At 44.3% G+C, this 12,950-nt stretch overlaps 1 protein-coding gene across 1 annotated transcript; it reads right to left on the bottom strand.

Annotated features, from left to right (window-relative positions):
* Positions 1-1,842: 1,842 nt before the first annotated feature.
* LOC311142144 (uncharacterized protein) lies at positions 1,843-5,124 on the bottom strand. The gene is made up of 2 exons (XM_084177737.1): positions 5,033-5,124; positions 1,843-3,929 (listed from the first exon to the last, which is right to left on the bottom strand). Exon 2 carries the CDS (start codon positions 3,925-3,927, stop codon positions 3,037-3,039), a length of 891 nt encoding a protein of 296 aa, XP_084033863.1. The 5' UTR covers positions 3,928-3,929; positions 5,033-5,124; the 3' UTR covers positions 1,843-3,036.
* Positions 5,125-12,950: the final 7,826 nt, after the last annotated feature.

Here is a 12,950-nt window from a genome sequence, read left to right as displayed (position 1 = left end):
ATAGCAGTGTAATAACTGTTTAGTACAATGTACAGCACATCTACCAATGCACAGATGCATTTCAAGAGCCTAAATTATTTTGTTTATTTTGTTTCCCACGGACAGAGTAGTATACTTTTTGCGCCGGTGTGACGTAGGATGTGAAATGTGAAACCACTTGAGGCTGGGATGTCCCTCCTACCTTTTCAATCGCTCTTCCGACTGTCCATCAACTCCTGGCTGAACCCTACATCACAGCCACTGACAAAGCACATGCCTGTGATCATTACATCATAGTGCAGCAGAAGATAGTGGGTTCACCACTATAGCACATTCAGAGATCGATTTATCGGCATTAATCTAAAATAATGAATAGATTTTAAACAAAAAACACTTTCTGTTTGTCATATGGACAATATTAATATGAGATGAAAGGTGAGTTCCTAACGAGTTCAGATAAGATAATGGAGCATTATATTTTTTAAAATAAGATCATCTTTGAGAAACTAGCAATCACCCAAATAAAAACTAGACAGTCAGGGAGAATCTGAAATTCCAAAAATGTCATGGCCTATTGATCTTGTTATAATGTTTGAGTCACTCAGATAGCATTAGAACAAGGCATAGTCCATGGCTAAATGTGTATAATTGCAGGAAATGTACTTTAAAACGGAACATTCTCTCTCTTTTTCAACAGTTTTCCATGAACATGGTCTAAAATCATGTTTTAGGCTATTTCAAGCAAAAACTAGTACAGCACTAGTAGGAGACATCATATGAGACAATATGAGAAATATATATTTTAACAGTTTTCCATTAACTCTTAACATGGTCTAAAAACATGTTTTAGGCAACTAGTACAGCACTAGCGTTACCGCTGCTGAAGAAAATCCTAGGGGAAACACTGGCAGCACCCTCAGGGCACTGGGTGGAGGCCTGCTAGTGGTTACTATTTAACAGTCTGATGGCCTGGAGATAGAAGCTGATTATCAGTCTCTCAGTCCCAGCTTTGATGCACCTGTACTGTCTCCTCCTTGTAGATAGTAGCGGGGTGAACAGGCAGTGGCTCGGGGGACTGAGGTCCTTGATGATTTTCTTGGCCTTCCTGTGACACCGGGTGCTGTAGATGTCCTGGAGGGCACGCAGTGTTCCCCCGGTGATGCGTTTGGATGACCGCACCACCCTCTGGAAAGCCCTGCGGACGGTGCAATTGCCGTAACGGGTTGATACAGCCCGACAGGATGCTCTCAATGGTGCATCTGTAGAAGTTTATAAGGGTTTCAGGGGCCAAATTGAATTTCTGTTGCGCCTTATTCACCACACTGTTTGTGTGAAGGGATCATTTCAGGCCGTCAATGAGGAACTTAAAGCTTTTGACCGTTTCCACTGCAGCCCTGTCGATGTGGATGGGGGCGTGCTCTCTCTGATGTCTCCTATAGTTCGAGATCAGCTCCTTCGTTTTGTTGACGTTGATGGAGAGGTTATTTTCCTGGCATCACTCCGACAGGGCTCTACCTCCTCCCTGTAGGCTGTCTCATCGTGTTGAAGACATGGATGTCTCATGGTGTGGTGGGTTATGCAAAATAGGTCAACTTTGAGCACCTTTATCTCTTGAATGTTTTGGCAAATTTTCCTCAAGACACTGAGCAGGACTGCCACCCATTATGGTATCCGGAATGATTACTTCAGTTTTATTATCTCTCCATCACAGAAAGGTTTAGGATAACTTGTTTATCTTGCATTATACGGATATATTTCCTAGTGCAACAGGTCTATGTTTTGGACACTCACAGGCAGGGTAAAACACATAATTTAATTAGATTACAGGCCAACAATGGACAGAGGTACAAAAGCCAAACAATACAAGATCAAATGATTTTATTGTCAATTATACTGTTGTCTTTCCATTTTTATATTTTGACACAGACATCATTTTACTGTCATGGAGGACCATTAAACACAATCAAAAAGTAATATACAACAATGTCACATGCTGTTTCACTCAGTGGGAATATGATTGAATATACCTGTACTGTTTCATCATGGCTTTACTTAGTGGAAGATTGAAATAGACTCATCAGTTTTGCACAGATCTACATTGTCATTGCATAACTCATATCATACATGAGAGAGGAAATCGCAAGAGACGTTTTCAGAACCACTGAGAATAATCTGAGTTTAAATGCTCTCCTATAGCGAGCGTGAACTAGCTATAGGATCACATTTTCCTCTGTTCAGTTTCTAAAACTGTACCATTCCCATTGTTATGAAAAGTATAATATTTTATTTGACCAGACTTATCATTAGTCAATAATGGAGTGAGATATCATTTTACATTTTAGTCATTCAGCAGACACTCTTATCCAGAGCGATTTACAGGAGCAACTAGGGTTAAGTGCCTTGCTCAAGGGCACATTGACAGACTTTTCACCTAGTCGGCTCGGGGATTAGAACCAGCGACCTTTCGGTTACTGGCACAACGCTCTTAACCACTAAGCTACCTATCACACTCAATAGTTAAGATTATGATCTGTCATTTTTCTTAGTCATATGTCTTTGTACATTTACATTTTAGCAGACGCTCTTATCCAGAGCAACTTACAGTTAGTGAGTGCATACATTTTTCATACTGGCCCCCCGTGGGAAACGAACCCACAACCCTGGCGTTGCAAGCGCCATGCTCTACCAACTGAGCTACAGGAGATCCTTTTAGCAAATTCTGCATCTTTTCCACACATCTTTACTCACCCTAATACTAGTCTCGCGTGGTCATCCTTCCAAAATCCTGTCTTGTTCAACTTCCAGAGGCTACCCTAACACTGATGTCTTCTAGGCACTGTCAACATTCCACCTACTGTGATATGTGTGAGGCATACGCTAGTCTACAATATGTCTTAAACTACATACTGTACAAAAAGGTCAGGCATGAAAACTCAATTTGTACACGTTACCACATGGACCTGCATTTTCCAAACGTACCAATTAAGCGGGACGTAGTACATCAAGGATCCATAATGTACAATACTTATGAGTGGGGCTTAACAACGCTACACCTGTTTACATCTCTGCGATGGCAGGAAGCATGCACGCCCTGATTCTGGCTTCTCTCCAGGCCGAGCGACAGTCAGCAATCCAGTGTGATACCATTGTGTGCTTGTCCATGTAGCGAGTGCACTTCCCCCTCTCACCTGCAGGGGCCCTGTCTGGGTCGTTCTGGAACCTCCATGAGAGTGAGCTGGAGGCATCAGATTTCTGCTGGTCTGATGAGGATGTCTGTGGTGGAGCAGGGTCAGGGTTTGGCTTATTTTGGTCAGTGGGGTCCACCAGGCAGAGCTCCGGGCAGCTGCTTTTGCGCTGGGTCAGGGGCGAGGAACACATGCGGGGGAAACTGTCGGCGCGTACCGGGGGTTGTGGTCGACGCTGGGTATCACTCTCTCTCTCCTCACCCCTCCAGCCCTGTGAGTCAGGGGCGCGACAGGTGGCTGAGAGGAGTCCTTCCCTGTTTCCGTAGAGGAACTCCAGGGGGTCAGAGACACTGGGGTCAACCCTACTGGAGGTCTGACCTGAACTGGCATCCACCACTCTCTCTGGGCCACTACACTCCCTCTGATTCTCCTCCTGCTCTAACTGTGTGTGGCGGCTTACCTTGGAGATCAGAGGCTGACAGGGTGGCACAGGGTCCCTCAGTCTGTGCAGCCTCAGACAGGGCCTCAGGGAGGCCAGCGAGCCCACTGTGAGGATGTCACAGTCGGGTTCGCCCTGGGGGAAGGTTGGTCGGGCGAGCTGGCAGATGGACAGGAAGTAGTCGTGGGTAGACAGTGAGTGGGCCTGACCATGGGGAGGGAGGTGGCGGCTGTTGGCCTGGTTCATGTCCTGGACCAGCTCCTCATAGCCCTCCCTGATGGTGGGCAGGCACCTCTTAGCCAGGAGTCTGGAGCGGGGACGCATGCCTGGGAAACAGGAGGGAGAGAGAGGCTGGTCATGTCAGTCTCTGAGAATAACCTTTTGTTTTTGCAAAGCTTGGATTGTGGAAAATGTAAACAATGCCATGGGAATGACACATTTTTGAATGAATTATCAATTTGCATCTAGTTAAATACAGGCAAAAGTCAAAAACAGGCAAAGTGTAATTGACAATGCGCTTTGTGTGTTTTTAAAATGCATAATTGCATATGAAATGTATTTGTGTATTTGATGCGTATGTGCAATCGTTTCCAGGAAAGATGTGCTGAGCCTGTCTCCATGGTAACCTCGCTTTCCCTCATCACATCTCAGGGTGTGCTCATATTACACACACATACACCACACAATCCACCCACCTAATAACCCACACATACACCACACAATCCACCCACCTAGTAACCCACACATACACCACACAATCCAGCCACCTAGTAACCCACACATACACCACACAATCCACCCACCTAGTAACCCACACATACACCACACAATCCACCCACCTAGTAACCCACACATACACCACACAATCCACCCACCTAATAACCCACACATACACCACACAAAAACATATTCACACACACTAATAAATATATAAAAGCACATATTAACATTGGGTGGGCGTAAACTAATTTAGGACCCCATGTAAACAACTCATTATGCCCCTCCCTATTCTCATGTTGTCTCAGACTGACAAACCGACAGCCAGACAGTGTTGCTAACTTACATTAGGCATGGGGGCTGAGTACATAGCAAAACAAATCCATATTACATAATCTCATCTAGTATCCTAAAAATATCGTAATTTTATGCAGAATATAGGTTACAACATATATTTGTTTTACACATCCCATAGGGTACCAATATTCTTGAACTTGAATTAATGACATTTTAAGCATATCAACTGTTTTGCCATTGAGCATCAGCGCATACATTGTTTTTTGAAGATACAAGTGTACTTATTGCCTGGCCATGTACGCAGCTATGATGTAACCATTCAATTTCCTCAGGGCACGTACCATCTATTAGTATTGCTATCAGTCCAGGTGTCTGGCTTTGCCTGTTCTATGTAGAATACAGCAGTGCTTCCTACCTGTGTCTTATCTGTGTTTCAGGTGGTGTCGTTTGCTCGTCTTCGTTGCCTCTAGCCAAGCTGCCACAGAGCTCTGTGCCTCCAACCGACATACAGCTACAGAACGAAAAGAACGGTTTATCCCACCCCCTTTCTCTCTCTCGCTCCCCTGCCCTCCCTCTCCTCCCTTAGCTGGCTAAAAATAGCACCTCCATCCCATTCTGTGGCTGAGCATAATCATGTGCCAAATCGATTTTATTGATGTACAGAGTAAGAGTGTGGAAGGTACAAGGAGTGAGTAGAGAGGCAAGAAAGGGAAAGAGAGAAGAGAGTAGGAGGTTAGGCAGGAGGAGGAAAGAGGCAGCATTTAGAGAGGAGAGAAATCGTGAGGTGGAGCAGGAGAGGAGGATGAAGAGGAGGAGAAAATGAGAGGAGGATGAGGTCGCAGAGAGGAGGATGAGAGGAGAACAGGATGAGGAGGAGAGGATAATGATCCCCAGGATTCAACACAGGGCCATGATGCAATGTCTCATCTCTGTTCTACTGTGTGGAATCACTGATCCTCTACTCCATCTATTCATCTAAGCACAACCACAGCTCTGAAAGGCCTATGTTATTCTTACACATAACTGTTTACCAAAAGGCAAATCAGAAGAACACCTCTCTTAGCACCCATTGTTACCATAGTTCTCTTTCAAATACTCGTTTCGATATCTCACAATGGGATTTCTCAGGAGGTCACAAATGACGAAGTAACCAATAATACAACGTCTGTCGGAGACAAACAGGTAGAGTGGCGAATAAGGTGAGTCCTTCGGAGGCGCCACTCGCCCGCCCTATGGTCATTCTCGCCTCTCTTCCTTGCGGAAATGATCACGACGGCGACTGAAGCTTTCCTCAGCATGACTTAAATTCCTGACTTCCTACATAACAGTTCACAGGCGAACGCTGAGGTTAACCTTGCCGAACGTAGGACCTCAGCTCTTGTCGACAGTGTTTAGTACTTACCGAAAGGAACGTTTAGCTTCAAGTATAATTTGTTTTCTACTTCTCAGTCTCTGGTGACAGCTACCGTAACATGGCTAGCTACCGAGACTCAGTTAGCCCACGCTGCAAGACTTAAGCTAACTTGGCTAGTTAGCTGAAAAGCAAGCTAGCCACACTTCTACCTGCACATACGGTAGTATTGCTAGCTCCCTTCTCTTGTTAACCTACGTTCACGGTTTAGCCTCTCGGCTCCATGGTCAGGGGAGAAACCATCCCAAGTAGAACTCTGCCTCCAAACGGTTCTCTTCAGCTTGCACTGTGCCAGCGGCAGCATACCTTCGCCACAGGGTAGCTACCAGCCAGCCAACCCCTACTAGCAATCCTACTTGCAACACAGTAGCACTACTAGCTCCCTTCTCATGTCTAGTAAACCCACGTGCACTTGTTGGGTTAGCCAGACCGACTGGGTTTAGCCCCCAGGCTTCTCGGTCAAGGGAATTTACCTACCCGAAGGCTAACCTGCCCCCATTCGGTTCCCTTCGGCTAGCACTGTGCTAGCTACAGCGCACCTTTACCACAAGGTACAGTATCTTGATTTGATTACATAAGTATTCAACCCCCTGAGTCAATACATGTTAGAATCACCTTTGGCAGTGATTACAGCTGTGAGTCTTAATGGGTCAGTCTCCAAGAGCTTTGCTCACCTGGATTGTACAATATTTGCACATTATTCTTTTAAAAATTCTTCAAGCTCTGTCAAGTTGGTTGTTGATCATTGCTACACAGCCATTTTCAAGTCTTGCCATAGATTTCCAAGCCAATTTAAGTCAAAACTATAACTTGGCCACTCAGAAACATTCAATGTCATCTTTGTAAGCAACCTTTAGGTTTATTGTCCTGCTAAAAGTAGTGGAGGCTGCTGAGGTGAGGACGGTTGATTATAATGTCTGCAATGGAGTGAATAGAATAGTATCAAACACATGTTTGATCCTATTCCATTCACTCCATTCCAGCCATTAAACTCCATTCTAGCCATTATTATGAGCCGTCCTCCCCTCAGCAGCCTCCACTGGCTGAAAGGTGAATTTGTCTCGCAGTGTCTGTTGGAAAGCAGATGAACCAGGTTTTTCTATAGGATTTTGCCTGTGCTTAGCTCTATTCTATTTATTTTTATCAACAACAAAAAACTCCCTAGTCCTTGCCGATGACAATCATACCCATAACATGATGCAGCCACCACCATGTTGAAAATATGAAGAGTGTTCTGTTGGCTTTGCCCCAAAATAACACTTTGTATTCAAGACATTTTTTGTAGTTTTACTTTAGTGCCTTGTTGCCAAAAGGATGCATATTTTGGATACTTTTTTATTCTGTACAGGCTTCCTTCTTTTCACTTTGTCAATTAGGTTAGTATTGACTTGGATTACAGGCAACATCTGCACCGAGCTAAAGGCTAGAACTGCCGCTTTCAAGGAGTGGGACACTAATCCGGACGCTTATAAGAAATCCCGCTATGCCCTCAGACGAACCATCAAACAGGCAAAGCGTCAATACAGGACTAAGATGGAATCCTACTACACCGGCTCTGACACTCGTCGGATGTGGCAGGGCTTGCAAACTATTACGGACTACAAAGGGAAACCCTGTCGCGAGCTGCCCAGTGACGCGAGCATACCAGACGAGCAAAATGCCTTTTATGCTCGCTTCGAGGCAAGCAATTCTGAAGCATGCATGAGAGCACCAGCTGTTCTGGACGACTGTGTGATCACTCTCTCCGTAGCCGATGTGAGCAAGACCTTTAAACAGGTCAACATTCACAAGGCTGCGGGGCCAGACGGATTACCAGGACGTGTACTCAGAGCATGCGCGGACCAACTGGCAAGTGTCTTCACTGACATTTTCAATCTCTCCCTGACCGAGTCTGTAATACCTACATGTTTCAAGCAGACCACCATAGTCCCTGTGCCCAAGAAAGCGAAGGTAACCTGCCTAAATGACTACTGCCCCATAGCACTCACGTTGGTAGCCATGAAGTGCTTTGAAAGGCTGGTCATGGCTCACATCAACACCATCATCCCTAGACCCACTCCAATTCACATACCGCCACAACAGATCCACAGATGACGCAATCTCAATCGCACTCCACACTGCCCTTTCCCACCTGGACAAAAGGGACACCTATGTGAGAATGCTGTTCATTGACTACAGCTCAGCGTTCAACAAAGCTCATCACTAAGCTAAGGACCCTGGGACTAAACACCTCCCTCTGCAACTGGATCGTGGACTTCCTGAGGGGCCGCCCCCAGGTGGTAAGGGTAGGCAACAACACATCTGCCACGCTGATCCTCAACACGGGGGACCCTCAGGTGTGCGTGCTTAGTCCCCTCCTGTACTCCCTGTTCACCCACGACTGCGTGGCAAAGCACGACTCCAACACCATCATTAAGTTTGCTGACGACACAACGGTGGTAGGCCTGATCACCGACAACGATGAGACAGCCTATAGGGAGGAGGTCAGAGACCTGGCAGTGTGGTGCCAGGACAACAACCTCTCCCTCAACGTGAGCAAGACAAAGGAGATGATCGTGGACTACAGGAAAAGGAGGGCCGAACATGCCCCCATTTACATCGACGGGGCTGTAGTGGAGCGGGTTGAGAGTTTCAAGTTCCTTGGTGTCCACATCACCGACAAACTATCATGGTCCAAACACACCAAGAAAGTCGTGAAGAGGGCACGACAACAGCTTTTCCTTCTCAGGATACTGAAAAGATTTGGCATGGGTCCCCAGATCCTCAAAAGGTTCTAAAGCTGCACCATCGAGAGCATCCTGACTGGTTGCATCACCGTAAGGCGCTACAGAGGGTAGTGCGTACAGCCCAGTACATCACTGGGGCCAAGCTTCCTGCCATCCAGGACCTATATCCAAGGCGGTGTCAGAGGAAGGCCCCAAAAATTGTCAAAGACTCCAGTAACCCAAGTCATAGACTGTTATCTCTGCTACCGCACAGCAAGCAGTACCGGAGTGCCAAGTCTAGGTCCAAAAGGCTCCTTAACAGCTTCTACCCCCAAGCCATAAGACTGCTGAACATTTAATCAAATGGCCACACAGACTATTTGCATTGACCCCCCCCCCCCGTTTATTATCTATGCATAGTCACTTTACCCCTACCTACATGTAGAAATTACCTCGACTAACCTGTATCCCCGCACATTGACTCGGTACCAGTACCCCCTGTATATAAACTCATTATTGTTATTTTATTGTGTTACTGTTATTGTATTTTCTTAACTCTATTTTCTTAAAACTGCATTGTTGGTTAAGGGCTTGTAAGTAAGCATTTCACAGTAAGGTCTACACCTGTTGTATTCGGCGCATGTGACAAATAAAATTTTATTTGATTTGATTTAATGGCACAGATACAAAGATGAATCCTCTATCTATCTCTAAGGGGGATGATTTTTCATGAACACAGTTCCTGCCCGCATTTTAAGCCCTGCCTTCCCGCACTCGTGATGTCTTGGGAGGGATGACTGTCTGAAGAGGACCCACCCTGGAAATGTTTTTCCCCCCTTGTTGAAGTCGCCAAAATAATCTGTCAATGAAACCAGACCCTAGTCACTCACTGTTGCCTAGGGTCTGGTTTTCAAGACTAATTCCTACCTTTACTCATCAAACAATGCGTCGCTAACCGCATGGTCATATCACATAATCACTTATATCAGATGGTGTGTAGTATCAAAAATGTATGCACTCACTAACTGTAAGTCGCTCTGGATAAGAGCGTCTGCTAAATGACTAAAATGTAAAATGTATCAGATGGATTGAAAATGAATAATACACAGGACCGTGAGAACCCTATATTCAATCACATCCACTGATTGGGTTTCTGATGAAAGTAGAACCCGTCCAATCCTTTTACTCTGCATGAATGCATATTGCCTACTCAATGAAACAACGTGAAATTAAATTATAATTCATATCAAATGATACTTTCTGGCTGTGTGGAATTGCTGCTTTTGACTGATCACAGAAACCCATACAGAGAAATGAGACACGAAAAAGCAATCAGGGGGAGGTTAAAGACAAACAACAATACAACAACAACAACAACAGCAACATCAACAAACACATGACTGGAACAACCCATACAAAACAATCCACATAATGACACATAATACCCTATATAAAACATTTTTAAACAAATTATTCAAATTCTCTTCAGAAATGGAATGAATAATTATTTATAGCGGCAGGGGTACATATTCATCTTTTGAAAGTAAGGCTACAAACGAAAGTGAAACTTTCCATGGTATAGCCTATATTATTGTACATGCCATCAAGTGCATCTACCTTAAATGTTGAAATATCTGACTAGAAGACAAGACAGGCATTTAGTGCCACCCTGTGGACACCGCAAGGTGTTCAGCATCATAGAGAGCCTAGTTCTCTACTGCACATCATTATTACCTCATCACCACTTGGGGAGCAAGAGATGGTTTAGCATTGCAGGCCTACATATTCCTGAAAATGTATTTTATTTGGTATGCAATCTTCATTATGTGGATATTAGCATTCTTTAGCATTCTTGACACAGTTCAAAAGTTAAAGGAGGACAACAGTAGTATATTTAAATTGCTGTTTTATTAAATTATTAGATTATCAGGTATGAAAACGTACAGCTTATATTGTTGTTTCCATTGACAAATGTGTTAGAATACTACAAGGTGATTGTGTTGCTGCTAGTCATATGAGCACATGCCTCATGCACCTGCGTGTGAAAAGCACTAAACATTTGGCATTATTTAGGCTGCGTGGTAAACACCAAGCCCACAATAAAACAGTACGAACAAAACAAAATGTATCAACTGACACTTCAATAAATATAAAAAAATAAATACATTTAGCCTTGGACATTGTGTGCTGTGTGTTGGTACTGAAAGGGTAGAATGTGTAGATAATGTAAGCTAGCCTTACATGGTTTGGATATGATTCTGGTCTCACTATATTTGGGCAAAGGGACAACCCACTGGGCACAGACGTCAATTCAACGTCTATTCCGCGTTGGTTCGAAGGAATTTCATTGAAATGATGTGGAAACAACATTGATTCAACCAGTGTGTGCCCAGTGGGAACTTGTACAGTGAGGGAAAAAAGTATTTGATCCCCTGCTGATTTTGTGCATTTGACCACTGACAAAGAAATGATCAGTCTATAATTTTAATGGTGGGTTTATTTGAACAGAGAGAGACAGAATAACAACAAAGAAATCCAGAAAAACGCATGTCAAAAATGTTATAAATTGATTTGTATTTTAATGAGGGAAATAAGTATTTGACCCCTTCTCAATCAGAAAGATTTCTGGCTCCCAGGTGTCTTTTATACAGGTATTGAGCTGAGATTAAGAGCACACTCTTAAAGGGAGTGCTCCTAATCTCACCTTGTTACCTGTATAAAAGACACCTGTCCACAGAAGCAATCAATCAATCAGATTCCAAACTCTCCACCATGGCCAAGACCAAAGAGCTCTCCAAGGATGTCAGGGACAAGATTGTAGACCTACACAAGGCTAAAAGACCATTGCTAAGCAGCTTGGTGAGAAGGTGACAACAGTTGGTGCGATTAATTGCAAATGGAAGAAACACAAAATAACTGTCAATCTCCTTCGGCCTGGGGCTCCATGCAAGATCTCACCTTGTGGAGTTGCAATGATCATGAGAACGGTGAGGAATCAGCCCAGAACTACACGGGAGGATCTTGTCAATGATCTCAAGGCAGCTGGGACCATAGTCACCAAGAAAACAATTGGTAACACACTACGCCGTGAAGGACTGAAATCCTGCAGCGCCCGCAAGCTCCCCCTGCTCAAGAAAGCACATATACAGGGCCGTCTGAAGTTTGCCAATGAACATCTGAATGATTCAGAGGAGAACTAGGTGAAAGTGTTGTGGTCAGATGAGACCAAAATCGAGCTCTTTGGCATCAACTCAACTCGCCGTGTTTGGAGGAGGAGAAATGCTGCCTATGACCCCAAGAACGCCATCCCCACCGTCAAACATGGAGGTGGAAACATTATGCTTTGGGGGGGGGTTTCTGCTAAGGGGACAGGACAACTTCACAGCATCAAAGGGCCGATGTACGGGGCCATGTACCGTCAAATCTTGGATGAGAACCTCCTTCCCTCAGCCAGGGCATTGAAAATGGGTTGTGGATGGGTATTCCAGCATGACAATGAACCAAAACACACGGCCAAGGCAACAAAGGAGTGGCTCAAGAAGAAGCACATTAAGGTCCTGGAGTGGCCTAGCCAGTCTCCAGACCTTAATCCCATAGAAAATCTGTGGAGGGAGCTGAAGGTTCGAGTTGCCAAACGTTAGCCTCGAAACCTTAATGACTTGGAGAATATCTGCAAAGAGGAGTGGGACAAAATCCCTCCTGAGATGTGTGCAAACCTGGTGGCCAACTACAAGAAACGTCTGACCTCTGATTGCCAACAAGGGTTTTGCCACCGAGTACTAAGTCATGTTTTGCAGAGGGGTCAAATACTTATTTCCCTCATTAAAATGCAAATCAATTAATAACATTTTTGACATGCGTTTTTCTGGATTTGTTTGTTGTTATTCTGTCTCTCACTGTTCAAATAAACCTACCATTAAAATTATAGACTGATCATGTCTTTGTCAGTGGGCAAACTTACAAAATCAGCAGGGGATCAAATACTTTTTTCCCTCACTGTATATACCATTACTATAATAGTAATATAATTTATGTAAAAAACCTGCAAGTGACAACATCAGCTTCCTTCCTTCTCACAAGTGCTGCTAAAGAAGTCTTTGTTTTATATGTATATAATATATGGGTCATTCTACAGAAGTGGTGCAAATTGGGGGTAGGAAAAAAAGTATAATTTGTATCCTATTTACCCCAAACTTTCAGCACACGTCTTCCAACTG

Source organism: Coregonus lavaretus, assembly GCF_964263955.1.
Source record: "Coregonus lavaretus genome assembly, chromosome: 15".
Classification (NCBI taxonomy): domain Eukaryota; kingdom Metazoa; phylum Chordata; class Actinopteri; order Salmoniformes; family Salmonidae; genus Coregonus; species Coregonus lavaretus.
This window is presented reverse-complemented; position numbering and strand designations above follow the sequence as displayed.

What these genes read in the sequence shown, in the direction of transcription:
- LOC311142144 (XM_084177737.1), bottom strand. Translation starts at nt 3,927, where the DNA reads ATGCGTCCCCGCTCCAGACTCCTGGCTAAGAGGTGCCTGCCCACCATC.